Source organism: Antrostomus carolinensis, unplaced genomic scaffold (genome assembly GCF_000700745.2).
Source record: "Antrostomus carolinensis isolate BGI_N321 unplaced genomic scaffold, ASM70074v2 scaffold10498, whole genome shotgun sequence".
Taxonomy (NCBI): domain Eukaryota; kingdom Metazoa; phylum Chordata; class Aves; order Caprimulgiformes; family Caprimulgidae; genus Antrostomus; species Antrostomus carolinensis.
Window position 1 is genome coordinate 1,863 of NW_010333694.1, and position 16,062 is coordinate 17,924.

The 16,062-nt window shown below is 36.6% G+C and overlaps 1 protein-coding gene across 1 annotated transcript in view; it reads right to left on the reverse strand.

Annotated features, from left to right (window-relative positions):
- Window positions 1–241: 241 nt before the first annotated feature.
- The window catches only part of CENPK (centromere protein K), a gene marked incomplete at both ends in the record, with an annotated part of 17,361 nt that continues 1,540 nt past the window's right edge, over window positions 242–16,062 (reverse strand). Inside the window, 7 exons of the mRNA XM_029086473.1 lie at window positions 242–295; window positions 4,565–4,694; window positions 4,988–5,086; window positions 5,208–5,290; window positions 6,306–6,352; window positions 10,202–10,266; window positions 15,444–15,505. Coding sequence (XP_028942306.1) covers window positions 242–295; window positions 4,565–4,694; window positions 4,988–5,086; window positions 5,208–5,290; window positions 6,306–6,352; window positions 10,202–10,266; window positions 15,444–15,505 — 540 coding nt within the window. The remainder of the gene's footprint in view (window positions 296–4,564; window positions 4,695–4,987; window positions 5,087–5,207; window positions 5,291–6,305; window positions 6,353–10,201; window positions 10,267–15,443; window positions 15,506–16,062) is intronic.

Here is a 16,062-nt window from a genome sequence, read left to right on the forward strand (position 1 = left end):
ATTCTCCAGCTTAAACTGAAGACTTAGTTATCTAAATTATTGCCACATCTCTTGAAAAAAAAAGGGGGGTTAATTTGATAGGAATTAAAATAGAAATATGATATAACATTCTTAAACATTCTATTTTTCAATTAGCCATCTTAACCATGTGTCATATATATTATTTATCTTATTAGTATATTATCATCAGATCTGAGTATTGGAAAATGCCCCAAATCTCTATATAATAAGACCATCTTACCTCCAAAATTTTATGCAGCGTTAACAGTTCTACAGCAGACTCCTCAGAATAATTCTGGAAAGATAACCACCCCGCCCAGCCAAATTAAAAGAAACCAAAACTAAATAGTCAGGAAAAATGTTAATTGACAAAGAAAAATAATCACACAATTATTTGATTGCATAGTACACAACAGATGAAGACTTTTACTTAGATATAGTCATGACAAAAATACAAGGTAGTATTTAAATGGTTCATCTACCAGTTCAGTATGATACACTTCAAATGTAATTTAAAAAAATTAATTATTAAAGAAGATTAAACTTAAGTTATCATAATATATCTACCTGGGTTTACATTTAAATAAAATCAAGTACATCACATTTATAAATGTAGTACAGTGCAAAACAAGAAAAACATTTTTCCTAACAGATAATATTCATAGAATGAACTTTAGAAAAATGTTTACAATTCAAATTTGACAGCTCAAGACTTGAGCTCATAGTGCCTTAATATTTTTTTAATGATCTGATGATGAATATTTGTTTACTCTTGCTCTGACTTCAATTAAAAAATTGTCCAAGCTTAAGAAATAGAATGATTAAAAATTTGGAAAAAAAAAAAGTTCCTGATAAAATAGAATTTGTACAGCAATACATTAGAAAATTACTTGTTTTCATCTGTAGCAAGCAAATCAAGGCATTTGTCTAAAAATTGATATGGATTCCTTAGGCAGCAATGCCAACAATACTGCTTGTGCTGTTATACAGTCAACCTGATTCTTTTCTTTTTAAAAAGAAATATTCATATTCAACAAAATAAAGGAGATAAAACAGCACTGGTGAGATATTCCACAGCAGTGCTGAGAAAGCAGCCAAGTCCAGTCCTAAGACATTAACAGATGTGCAGCAGCTTATACAAACTCTGCCTCTGAAACAGAATTAGAATATAAGCAATAACGAAGAATTTGTGAACGTCAAGTTCTGGCTCCTTTTTTCCAGTCACAGTTCTTAATATTCCCACCTTCAGAAAGCTACAAGGGGGACGTACTGCCTGCGCCATGGATACCTTGCAAACCCTGCTCAACAATCCCCATCTTTGTGCCTTTATCTTGATTCTAGGCTGAGGAAATAGAACCTACACTAAGAAGCTGCAAAAGCTTCCTTGGAGCAATCATGAAGACACGTTGTAGCCTTGGCTGTTGTGTTTCCTTGGCCAAAAATAGTACTTTGTAACTTAGGTAGTGGGTTCAAAATTCATGTTTCAAAGTTTAAATTAGGTCATGCCTTTAGTAATTACTAAAACTGATACAAAAAAAATAACATCCTGAGGTTATAGGTGTAAAGAGCTTTGCACTCTCACAGAGCTAGCAAACCTATTTTGCTAGTTTTATAATATACATTGTGTATGTTGTTTTGTAAAATTATATTACTTGCATATTAGTTAAGTGTCACCAATATAATGAATATCTCTAATTAATTAATGCTTATGAAGCCACTTTTAAGTAGGATGCTCTGCATTTACTTAGTTAACCTGAAAGGCATCATCCCACGCGTGAGATGGACTGACATAAAGAATATTCCTCAACATATGACTGGTCATATTTCTTAACTTGAAAAAAAAAAAGTTTAAAAAAAGAGTGCTATTTTATTGGAGATTTAAAATGCAAGATAATTCTTACCCCAATCACCACCTACACCAAAGGTGTTGGGCAATGGCAACAGAAACTAACCTGAGCTGCAGTGATTCAGTCTTCCCTCCCACTCCCCATCCCAGATGCAGGTGCCTGGTGAAAGCAGTTCACAGTGCTCTGGAGTGAATGTGCAGGGTGAGTGTCTGTAGATGTACAGACATCAGCCCCACACGTTTACCCTCATGCAATTTAGTAACTACTCAGAAAACAAGAAGCTTCCACGAAGCAAAGCAAAATTACTGATGTACAGAACTAAGAGTTCGGTGCTTCCAGAGCATTGAACCAAGCTGATAATAGATGTGAATAGGAAGTTCCCCTGAATCAATGTCGCCACAAATCTAATTGCTAATGCCGTCAATTTGTATTTCTCACACAACAAAGAAAACAATATAGGTGAAAATGTCTGTCTGTCTCCTGCCTTCACAGTTAATCACTTCAATGTAGATTATGGGGGACTTGCAGTTGAGCCACTGAGATAAGTATTAAGTAAAAAGATACCCAAGAAGCTATGAATTCACAAGGAGTGAAAAGAAAGAAAAAGATTTGTCAGAAAGCAAGCTGAGTTTAAGAGTTCAGGAAATGTACAAACAAAATTAAAACTAAGACAACATAAGACCTTGCTTGGAAATTTCTAAACGTAATTTTTACATTTAAGTTAAAAAAAAAAAAAAAGGTAGAAGGTGAGCTTCTGTGAGCAGGAGGAAGGCTGATTAATCCCAAACACCTTGAGTGATTTTTTTCCTTTAGGTTTTAATAAAGAAAACTGCACGGAAGAGAGATGTAGACAGAGTACCTAATAATAATTTCTGACAGTCAGTATAACAGAGGGTGAGAAAATTCAAGCAGCTGATTTTGTTCTGTGGCGGGAGATTTTACATGAAATCTTCCTCAGGATTCTGAAACACACACATGAATTCACTGTTTCTTATATTTAAAACACAGCTGGATATGACCATGAGCAACTCACTGGTATTGGAATGAAAGATCTCCAAAGCAACTTCCAGCCTATAATTTTCTACCTCATCAGATAAATAGGAGGAAATAAATTACTGTATCTCATTATAGAAAATATATTTTTAAGGAAATGATGATGATATATACAGGAAAAATGGACATGGGAAAGTCATTAGGGTTTGAAGAGGCATGTCCTAGAAGATGAGTAAGAACCAACAGATAGGGAGATGACATATCAGGCTGAAATCAGGAAATATATGATTGAAAAATGACTGTTAATTAAATCTTCAAAGCTTTAATTTCTTGGTGTTGGAACACAATTTATCATATTTAGTAATAGCGGAAAACTGGAACACATTGATATTCAGAAGAACAAAGACATAATAGAATAAGATGTCTGAAGATGGTTGACTAAGACTCTGAAAATCGACATCACGCTTTGAAGGCTCCATCTGGTATTTTTATGTGGAAAATACATACTTCTGTGCAAAAACAAGATTTTTTTTTTAAATTAAAAGCTCAGAGTTCATCAGTTGGAAATAACAAGAAAGACAAGGGTATAATCAGTTGCTTTTATGACTGTGAGCTGCTAGTTTTGTTTATAATATTGGGTTTTAATAGGTTCCAAAAAAAGATTAATCCAAGTGGATGCAAATATAGAAAATGAGTATTATTAGGATAAACCGTGGAATTGAAAAAAAAAATATAGGAGAAGAACAAGGAAGATTAGTCTGTTAGCAAAACAAAGAAAGAGTGCAAGATTGCTGTCCGTAAATATATCTGGAGGAATAAACACAAGAAAGCAAAAGAGCTATTCTAAGGACAATACTGGCGTAAGAATATATGGATCTGTGTTGGACATGAATAAATTTGGACTGGAAGTTAGGAGACAGTTTCTAACCAGAGTACTGAGGTACTAAACCAAACCCCAATAGAAACAGTAGTAACAAAAATAATTAGTTTTAAAATTGAGCTCAATGGTAACATTAAAGAAATTATATTATGTGGTTGTCTGAAATAACAGAGAACTGGATTAAAGAAAACCCTTCTATTTCTTCATTCTTAAGTGTGTCTGAAATAAAAATCAACCCCTGCCTTTTTTGTCACTATTCTTTCAGATAGTAATGGTGAAAGGTTTATTTTTACTGTAGACTTTGAATTTATTATGCAAAATACTCCTTGACTGCCTATTTTCACTAAAGCTTTAAGATAATTTTTGGCCCAGTTTGGCTGAACAGAAACTGATGGTTAACATTCCAAACTACACTGTAATTATAAACACTTGTCCTTATTATTGTTCCAAAAACATTGTTAGACAATTAAAATCTGCTTTGCCAAGGAAAATATGAATCCACTTGCCTCATCCAGTGAAAAAGAAAACGGAACAATTTGGAGTGAACCCCCACCATTTCCGAATTTGGCACAGCTTGCAGTTCAGTAAGAAATTCAATACATTGCCATGCATCTAATTGGGTGAAGGATATATGCATTTAAAAAGAAAATATCCAGCTAGGAACAGCCTTAAATAATATAAACCAACCTGAAAAATAACAATTAAACCTAAACAATCAGCTGGAAGAACTACATTTATTTCAAAATGTAAATGCAGATTCTATGCTAGTGACTTTAAAAGGATATTGCATTTAATTAAATAGAAATTTACATTCCAAACTTAGTAGTTATTAAGAAAATCTTACCTTCTTTTTAGCAGTTTTGCCTTTCTCTGGAAGGGGAAAATGTTCTTCTAGGAATTCACCCAGAGCGTTCAAGATTGTTTCCTTATATACCTTCAGTTTCAACGTTTTACTTCGCAGTTCATGAAATGCTCTAGTATGCAAACTAATAGTAAAAACATAGCAATAGAATAAGAAATTCAAGAAAATAATTTAAAAGCTCTGAAGTAAAAAATTTCCTTCTTTTCTACTGTCTTTAGTTCAACGTCTTGAATCACAGGACATAAGCAGATAGTAGCAATATTTCCCATGTTTCAAATATGGATTACTGAGTTATTATTTGATCTATTTAACAAAACAAGGAGTATGTTTTAAGAGCTTGTTTGCGCATTTGCTCTTGTTGACATTTAAATTCTCCAATACAAAATCTCAACACTGTAGAAATACCTTTTTTTGGAAAGTTGTTCAACTTGGGTTTTTGTCTCTTCTTCAAGTCCATTAAGAAGATCTAGTAACTGCTCCTGTTCCTCATGCCACTGCTGTTCTCTTTGAAACATGAAAAACAGGAAATGGCACAACAGATCAATAGTTTTCCAGACAGTAAAAAAACCCAATATGTGGTAAAAAAAAATCTTACAGCATTCATAAGTCCAAAGTATTCTATTACCTTTTCAGATCTTCTTCCAGTTGTTTATTCTTTAACTTAAGTACTGACAGCACCATTTCAAGGTCATTCTTTACTTTCTGCAACTATAAAAAAGTAAAAATAAACCTCCAGTTCGCAGATAGCCCTGCCTGTAGTATTTGTTCTATGTAAGGTTAATCTGTACATCTGGTAAAGAGGGCCAAAATTATCTGTAATTTCTTAAGAAATATGGCTATAGAGTGACACACTATTTTTAAATCCAGTTGGAGCTATTTAAAATGTTACTTCACCAGTTAGTCATTAGTGTCCTATGGAAGCTCTGTAAGACAAAATAGTTAATTTTACCTGAAGCATATTATGGAACACACATTTGAACTGCTCATCTGATGAAAGACTGAGGAGAAAATATCTGCAGCACCAGGGCTGTGTTGTCTAAATCACTGCTGCTGTTTGCAATAATGAATCCGTGCTAATTGCACCAACACAAAACGTATAGCACTCAGAAAACAAAAAGAAAGACTAAGTCTGAATCCATTAATTAAATGGTCCTCAGTAGACGTATCTCAGAGAGGGGAGAGGAAGAAATAAAACTACCACAGACAGAAGTTTATATGCAGTGCTGAAGATGGGGAACAGTGGACTGGGTCTTTCATTAGTGCATTATGTTCTACAAAGTAGTATTTCTAATAGTTTATGGTTTTTTAATATAAAACTATGATTTGAATGTATTTTGTCTCCTTCCATACAAATTATGGGAACTTTTTAAATTTAGCTCAAATAAAAATTGTGAAAATATTGTACAGAAGCAAATTTGCTCTCTATATGCAACATCTGAAAAAAAAAATTTGAATCCTCAACAAAATAGGCCACAAAAGGGGATATTAGATCAAGAATGCCATAGCAATACAGTCAAATGAAAGTGTGTAACCAAAGAACTTGTTAACAGTGACTCTTAACAGCAGTTGGGTTCCCTGTTGTGAATGATACTAGAGGGAGGAAAGCTGCTAGGAAGAAGAAAACCCAAAAGTCCACCACAGGAGTAGCCACAGGAAAATGCAGCAACAGTATATACTTTTTTCAGTGAAATTTTATTATCTCTTAACAAACAAAAGTACTTACCTCTTCCATTCCTAATGCTAACAGTACATCTGGATTGGTAGATATTACTGAAAAATAAAATTAATTGGGTTTATTGCATTGCATGATATTGACTTGTTTATACTGAAAAGCAGCCTGACTAGAGAGAAACTTCTGTAACCTCTAAAAAACTAGCTTGGCTGTCAGCATCAGCTTAACCACATTTTGTGGTGTCCTGCTGGGCTAGCCTCCTGCTACTTTTCAAATAGTTAAATTAGATTGAAAAAAGTGTGTTGTTAGTGTTTCTGCATTATTTTTTATACCTGAACTAGCTCAAGTACATAATATTGAAATGTGAAATATAGTCATACTTCAAGATAAGCAAGCCTGATTTTTTTCAGTGGAAGAGATTCCATCAACATTACCAATGTGGGCAGTCAAATTCTTCCAGTCTTCTAACTTCTTGTTAAATAGACTCACAAATGTTTGATCAGGATTGTAAAACCTATCAGGTTTAAAGAACTTAAAAAGCATGTCACCATCCCTACTGTTCACAAGAACAGCTCCAAGTAGGGAGATGAAAGGCGCAATAAGGCCAACATCCTAACTCCATTCCTGAGCTACAGCAGTACCTCAGGGAAAGTATGGTACTATTCAAGGATGTGGTAATGTTTCTTCAGAATGCTTCTGCAAATCGAAGTGATTTACGGTTCATGCACCTTCTGAATAAAAAGTGAATTGCTATATTTGACAGTCTTCAATGTACTCCAATCAATTCTCAGTTCCGTGTCAACTTGCAGCATCTGCATAAACATATAACTTTTGAAAAAGTTAAGCATTTGAATCTATTAAGAAGAGAAGGGAAAGCTACTCTAACAGATTTAAATCTTAATATGACGAGGATATTTTTTGTCCAAGCTTGGGCTCCAAATCACTAATCTTAAAAATAATTATTTCAGTAAAAGCTTTTCCTTTAACCAAAGAAAAACCCTTAACCCTCTCATAAAAGCATTCAATATCTCCTAAATACAATACAGTTGATTTAATAAATTTATAAAAGTACCCTTTTTTGGGTAATTTAATAGTTTTTATCTCCACAAATTTTTAGAAGCCTTAGATTAGTTCTAAAAAAAATCAGCAAATCTACTGAGTTCAAAATGCATTAAGTTACATGTTACAGTAAAATCCCTTTTACTTAGAGAACTACACTCTCTAAATCTTGACACAAAATTTGAGTAGAGTGGTCCCAAAACAAGCTTATGTTTAAGAGCTGTGGAAGATTATTAGTGGTCTGTGTTATTATTAGAGCAAGATTTCTTTAATGACAGAAGTATCCTACGTACATATGATAAAATTCATTGGTGTGTTTTTATTCACATTCACTGGCACATCTGAAGAAACCTATCGAACTCTTCCCCTTGACAAGCCACTGCCATGATTATCCTGAGCTCTCACTACCTGGAATTATCAATTTCTACTATTGGTTTCTAACACTTCTTTGTTTATAGATGTGCTTCCAATTCAGTGTTCATATTGTGGGAGTATCGGAATGGAAAGCCACATCTTCCTAGGAAAGAAATCACTAATCCTAATTTAGTGAAGTAACATGGTAGATCTAAGACACTGGGACAACACATTTATAGTAGCTGCTACGGTAAAGAACTCAGGTTGCTCTATCTACTATTAATTAAAGGTTTTTCAGTTATGAATCACTGCATTTGCAAAAATCAAATGTCAAACAGAATTGCCTAGTGATACATAGTACAATTACTAAGCAAAATACTACCAGATGCTAGGAATGTAAAAGCAACTATTATGCACATGTTTATATAGAAACTCCTATTAAAATAAGAGGAATTTGGCAGAATAGTGATACTTTGCAAAGAAAAATAGAAATTATGCAAAAACCACAACTGTTTCATATGGTTTAAAATATGGTTGCCTCCACTTCCTTATTTTGCAAAGGTAAAGTTAAATTCTATTTTTAAGAGCCAAATGCTTGTTAAAAAGTTTTAATTCAGCTGATTTAGCAGCTCTAGAGCTACATAAATAGCACCAGAAATTGAGAAAGAGCAAGAGACTAAACTAAATGCTTTGCAAAAGTAAAATTTGCATTGTGGATTCAAGTCTGTGTGCCAATATTGTGCCCAAAGAAATGTAGAACTGCCAAGTTATAACCTCTGAAAATAAGGTTTAAAATTGAAATGCTGACAGGCCCTCTTCTATAAGAAATGCACTGGCCATTACTAAAAGCAGAAACCAAAGTAACAAGACAGTCTGACATTCATGCTTTATTAGTAAATGTATAAAATTAGTATTTCTGCTATTACTATTTAGATAAATTCAGTCAGTGTTTTCTATTAAGTAATTCCTCCTTCAAAACAAACAGTAAGTAGGAAGGAGATAAGATGGACAGAGGATATGTAAGCACAGCAGACTCTTCATTTCCATACAAGCACTACATCTCTATTCAAATTCTTAGCAGCAACTTCTTTTTCTTCCCTCAGAAAGGTAGTCAAAAAGTCAAAGCTTTGGTTGCAAAATATTATTTGCATTATAACATGCATAGATCATTTTTCTAGTACAAAATTAAGATTTCTAAAAATAAGTCTTATCACCTGGGAACAAGTGAGAATGGTAGAGCAAAGCAAGTCAGTAAGCCAATAAAAATAGGTCAAGGCCCAAGAATATTTTTAAGCAAATAGCTTAAAGTTTAAAATAATCACATATTTTATTTCCAGGTATTTTACCCAGATAAAAACTGTAAGTGTTTTAAATTCATTTGCTTTAAGCCAGTAGCTTATTTATGAGCAACAGCCAGGAGCCAGTACTTCCCAAATTCATTCAATGTCATACCTTTGGTCTGCATACCTCTAAGAAGCATTTGAGGCTGACGATTCTTAGAGAATCATAGAATGGTTTGGGTTGGAAGGGACCTTAAAGATAACCTAGTCCCAACCCCACTGCCATGAGCAGGGACACCTTCCACTAGATCAGGTTGCTCAAAGCCCCATCCAGCCTGGCCTTAAACACTTCCAGGGAGGGGGCATCTACAGTTTTTCCGGGCAAACTGTTCCGGTGTCTGACCACTCTCACAGGAAAGAACTTCTTCCTAATATCTAATCTAAACCTGCCCTCTTTCAGCTTAAAGCCATTTCCCCTTGTTCTGTCACTACCTGCCCTTGTATAAATTCCCTCCCAAGCTTTCTTGTAGCCCCTTCAGGTACTGGGAGGCCGCTATAAGGTCTCCCTGGAGCCTTCTCTTTTCCAGGCTGAACAGCCCCAACTCTCTCAGCCTGTCCTCATAGGAGAGGTGCTCCAGCCCTCACAACATTCTCGTGGCCTCGTGTAAGAGACAGGCTTACAAACAAACTATGATTTTATTCTAATAGAGCAACAATGTCTATTTATGAGAAAGAAGAATTTTTTTTCCATGCTTCTATCATTTGATCACAATATGGAGCAAGTACATTAACTTTGAAAGAAGCTGTAGAAGTGACTTTAATGTTCATGTGAAAATGCATTCCAGTTTGGCCAAAAGACAAAATATTGGAAATCACCGTTTGCTGTCTAAAACACATTCCTATCATTTTGTAAACACTAAAAAACCAAGACTCTTCTGGCATAAAAATATTCAAATGAGTCAATGTATCCATTTAAAGATTAACTAACAAGTTTTACTGAGTTGAAAGGTGCTGACAGTTCCCTGACAAGAGACATAACAGTGAGTGCTATCAGAATACTAATGATAGTGTAGTGTGAACTGTTTTAGGAGTCTCCAAATGGGACTTCAGAAAAACCAGACTAATTGAATCACACTTAGATTCTGAATGGTTTCATTTTCAGTGTCTGGGCCTTCCAATAGCCTGAGGTGTCTAGATCAAAGAGACTGTGCAGAAGTTTATATAAGTCTATCTGAAATGGAAGCAGTTACTTACTTTCAGGACTTCTTTTTTGCCATTGATTGTATTCTGCTGTTAAAGCTTTCACTTGCATCATTAACCTGGAATCCTGTATAACAAGAAAAGAAACATCTCTTGAAGTGTGTTGAGATGCACTGGAGTTAAATGAGATAGAACAGGATAGAAATTCAATTATTATGTTTATACAGCAGAAAACAAACGAGCATCTATTACAATAGACCACTTATTCCTCCAGAAGATTTAAAAAGCCACTTGCAGGGATTAGGAAACATTTTTATTCTTTTTTCAAAAGGGGGAAATTGGAAGTAGTCAGAGTTGGAATTTCTCCCCTAATTTCCTGTATAATATCAGACAAAGACCACAACTGGAGATGAGCCACTAGAAGCCAAGACAATACTTTATACCCCCACTCCTCCTTAGATGCACGGTTGATACACATTTAAGTTTAAATTAACTGTGCTGGGATATGTGATGAATAAACAAAAGACTGGCTTCCAAAAAATCCAGTAGTCAAACCTTCTATCAAAACCTTATCTGTGGACTGAACAAAAAATGCTTTGGAACTAGTGCTCCAGCTCAATATAATCACTGAAAATATAGAAGCAATAAGAAAAAACACCAGTTTAGAGAAGTTTATTAAAAAACCCCAAACTAAACAACCACAGGTTTTAAAAAATGTACTCATTTTAATATCTTACTATGTTTTGGAGAAAGGACATATTCATTATTACTATTCCACTTCCTGAAACTGAGGACTACACCTATAATTTTTCTTGAAACACATTGTAAATTAAGCATACACTTAAATACAAAAGGTACTGCTGACATGGTCAAGCATTCCATAAAAAGCATTGCAGACTGCATTTGGCTTTATGTCAACTAAAAAGAGAAAAATACACTAAGAATCATCAACCAAGTTTTTATAATAAAAATATTAAGAACTGTCAACTTAGCATCAGCTTTTCACTACTCAATGTAACTTTTTTAAAGCGCATCTTCAAAAGACAACCATTTATAATAAAGGAAAACGAACCCAAAACAAAAGAAGTAACCACCACACAAACATTTTTTATTTTCTAGTTCAGGCAGTGCCATCATAAGGGAGCACTACTCTTGACCATACCATCAGCTCACTCTTTGTTCCTTTGAACTGGATAAAAAAGGATTTACAAAACATTCTGCATATTCCAGTAACCAGATAAGAAACTTTCAAATAAATTAACAGTACCATTCAGCAACCTTGAATCAAGGACAGTCTTTTCAACAGGCAAATACATACAGCAAATAGGTACATCAGATGTCTCTCTCCCATGCCCTATACACATTCCTAGCAAAATATGATGCTCAGTAGGCAATCCATCGCATCGTAGACCAGAACCAGTCCCCAACCTTAAAGGATAAAACCATAAAGAGTACATTGCAAGATTACAGTATTAAGGTGATTAAGGAATGAACATTAGTGACAAGGTTGATATCAAGGGAAAAAACCACAGCTTCTTTGACAGCTACCGCAAAAACAGAATAGAATAGTTGCAGCTGGAAGGGACCTGCAACAATCACCTAGTTCAGCTGCCTGCCTGCCTGCCTTAGGTTAATCAGTTGTTGTAACGCCCACTGACCCTTCCACACCCCTGAGCAGGGGAATTAGGAAGGGAGAGGAGACTCGTCGGTTGAAATGAAAACAGATTTAATGAAATAATAGTAAGAACTAATATTAATACTAATATAAAATACACAAAGTTATACTCAGCCAAGGAAATTGTGACCATTGCAACAAGCAGAAGAGGGGGCCTTGGGAGCAGAATGATGGGTGAGATCCTCTAGGGATGGTGGCCATTGAGGAAGAGAAACATCCCCAGCAAACCTCCCAATTTATAGTGAGCGTGACATTTATGGCATGGAATGCTTCTGTGGGCCAGCTTGGGTCAGCTGCCCCGGCTTTCACTCCTCCTGGCCTTAGCACCTGGCTGACTCTAAACTGCTAAAGGCCTCTATCATTCTGGATCAGATCAGGTGCTGCAGTCTTCTTAAAATGCGGTTTTCTGACCGAGAATTCATTCTACAATTCTAAGCCAGCACAATCAGGCCACTGAACACTTCAGGACTGACCAAAAGCTAGAGCATGTTATTAAGGGCATTGTTCAAACACCTTTTGAACACTGACAGGCTTGGGGCATTGACCATCTCTCTAGGAAGCCTCTTCCAGTGCTTGACAAACCTCTCAGTAAAGAAATGCTTCCTAATGTCCAGGCTGAAACTCCCCTGGCACAGCTTTGAACCATTCCCACTCGTCCCATCACTGGAGACCTGGGAAAAGAGCTCAGCTCCTCCCTCTCCACATACTCTCCTCAGGAAGCTGGAGAGACCCATGAGGTTGCCCCTCAGCCTCCTTCTCTCCAAAACAGACAAACACAAAGTCCTCAGCCACTCCTCACAGGATATGTCCTTCAGCTCTTTCACCAGCTTTGTTGACCTCTTCTGGATGCATCTGAGTACCTTAACATCTTTCTTAAACATGGGTCCCAGAATTGCACCCCATACTCCAGGTGAGGCTGCACCAATACTAAATGAGGTGGCATAGTCACCTCTCCTGACCGGCTGGTTGTGCTGTGTTTGATGCCCCCCAGGATGCAGTTTGCCCCCAGGGCTGCAGGGACACACTGGTGACTCCCATTGAGCCAGCTGTGGACCAGCACCCCCAGATTCCTTTCTGCAGGGCTGCTCTCCAGCCACTCCTCTCCCAGTTCATACTTGTGCCTGGCATTACTCCATCCCAGGTGCAGGATCTGGCATTTGGACTTGTTAAATTTCATCCCATTAATCATTGCCCAATGCTCCAATCTCGATCCCTCTGCAAGGCCTCCTGTCCGTCAAAAAAGTCAACAGCACCTCCCAGTTTGGTATCATCAACAAACTTCTTGATAACTTGTTGATGTACTGGTGCAGCTATACAGGACTTTCCATCTGTGAACTCAGGTTGATTGTACCTCACAATTGCACTGTTATTTAAATGTCTTTCAATAGCACCCAGTATAATCTCCATAATTTTTCCAAGTACTGAGGTTAGACTAACAGGTCTGTAGTTTCACAGGTCAATACAAGTGCCTGTGTTAGGGGTGCAATAAGATCCCATCCAGCACTGCATGGCGACCCAGGCAAGGGAGGTGATCTACTCTGCTCTGGTGCAGCCTCACCTCCAGTACTGGGGGCAGTTTTGGGCACCACAGATAAAAAGGATCTAAAGCTACTGGAGAGTGTCCAGAGGAGGCCACTAAATTGGTGAAGGGCTTAGAGGGGAAGCCATATCAGGAGAGGCTGAAGTCGCTTGGTTTGTTCAGCCTGGAGAAGAGGAGACTGAGAATAGATCTCATCATGGTCTAGAACTTCCTCACCAGGGGAAGAGGAGGGGCAGGCACTGATCTCTTCTCTCTGGTGACCAATGGCAGGACCAGAGGCAGGTTGGACATTAGGAAAAGGTTCTTCAGCGAGAGGGTGGTGGAGCACTGGAACAGGCTCCCCAAGGAGATGGTCATGGCACCAAGCCTGACAATATCCAAGAAGCATTTGGACAAGACCTGCCTTCAACATGGTGTGAATATTGGGATTGTTCTACGCTAGGACAGGAGTTGGACTTGATGGTCCTTGTGGGTCCCCTCCAACACACACCATCCTGTGATTCTATAACATGACCTTTTCCTCTCTGTGGTGGTTTAACTTGGCTGGCAGCCAAACGTCAAACAGCTGCTCACTTATTCTCTACCCCCAGGGAATAGGGAAGAGAACTGGAGGGGTAAGGAGACTTGTAGGTTGAGATAAGAACAATTTATTAATTGAAATAAAACTTAAAATAATAATGACAATAATAATGGTAATAATACTAGTAATAAAATATACAAATGAGTGATGCGCAGCGCAATTGCCTGCCACCTGCTGACCAAGCCCAGCCCATTCCTGGATAATGATCCCAGAAGAGTGACAATCCCAAAACGGAAACCACAATCCTGGAAGAGCGAGAGCCCGAGAGATCCTCAATAATACACTGAGCATGGCATTATATGATATTGAATATTCCACTGGCAGATCCAAATGCCAATTTGGGTTTGCTAATTTTACTATTGCCCCACCCAAGTCCTTTGCACCTGCAGACTAGCAAAACATGGGGAAGTTGGAAAGTCCTTCATTTTCCAGTAAAAACTGAAAATGTTAGTACGTTATCAATGTTCTTCTCATAACAAACCCCATACTGAAACCAAAACACAGTGCTATTCCAGCTACCAAGAAGAAAATGAGCTGTGTCCCAGTCAAAAATCAGGACACTCTTCTCCTTATTTTCTATCATGAAGTACTATCTTAATTTAAGCTTCATTTTTGCAATTTCACTTAACCATTGTCTTGCTATGACAGTTTTCAAGAAAATCACATCTCCAGAGTTTAAGTATTAATTACAAGGGTATGATGTGCTTCAGTAAAGCTGCAAAGGAATAAAAAACCTCAGTCTACACCCAATTAAAATAACAAAAAAATATTTCTACTTATACAATTTTATCCATAGTCCAAAAAGAAAAAGATTGTGTTTATGCATTTGAATATGCATCTTCATTTATTTATTCTGATTAATAATAGTTTAGAACATATTTTATTACTAGCAAGAGATTAATATTAGTAATTACTATGAAATCGAACATCTGAATGTTTGATTCAGATGCATTCTATTTTAAAGGTTCCTATTCAGAATTTACAAACAACTAAAGCAGTGAGCCAGCATTGCCTTTTTGCATGTTCCCCAAAATTTGACGGATACAGGAGCTCATGTTCACGGACTCAGCATCACTCAGTTAATTTCTAATTCAAGCACATCAGTTTCCCAATAATATGCACAAATGGGGAGCAACTGGAATTTGCAAACACAAAGTTCCAGGTTAAAACTAAAGGGATCCATATAGTTTGACAAATTACATATACACTGATTAGGAAATAGTCCACACGGGTATTGAAGTAACACGTCCCTCCATTTTGCTGCCTATGCTAGTCATTCATCAGGTGTGTGGCAGGACTGCATGTAACCTTTTTGCTATACATAAATGCAACTTTTCAGTATTTGCCAGACACATACTTCAGAATACAGCTTCAAAGTTAATAAAACTGTCAGCTTTAGAGAGTAAGTGAAGATTAGTTTCCCCTTGTTTTGGAAACACACCATATCTTTACAGAAAACTAAATATTTTATGGAGAATAAAAAAAAATAAATTAAAAATACTGTCTTACCTTGACATCTGATGGTAGTGTTTCCTTTTCTAGAAGCATTAGTTTGCTCTGACACTTGGAAAACAAACAAAACACAATGTTTATTTACTCCTCTCTTTTGTGAGAAAGAAACATGATGCTTAGAAATTCCAACAAGACTTGTTTAACATAGGAAAAAAAGTTTTGACTTGGCTCCTACCACATCCCTCACAGCCTGACCCTGAACAGCAAATTAAGAAATATTTTTAAACCATACCACAGTAAAAAAGTAGGACTTCAATTAATTGAAAAGTAGAAAAGTAGCAGCTAGCAAAAGACATATGATTTGAGGAAAAAGGCACGTTATGGGGAAAAGTTGACAGGGGGAAAGACACTGAACAGAGAACATGAGAAACTAGGAATAGTGAGTTGTGGACAAGGCTGAACAGGGAAGGTGCTGAGAAGTTAACACATTTGCTGCCACTATTCTGGCTCTCCAAACAGAGCAATCACATTAGAATACACATTCTTAGTTTTGATTCATTTACAGACACATACTGTGCACTTCAGAAATAGCCTGATTTTCAGAAGTGCATTACACCAGCTCCCATGACTGCAATGGGAGGTATATGAAGTCTGAAATTCAGGCCATG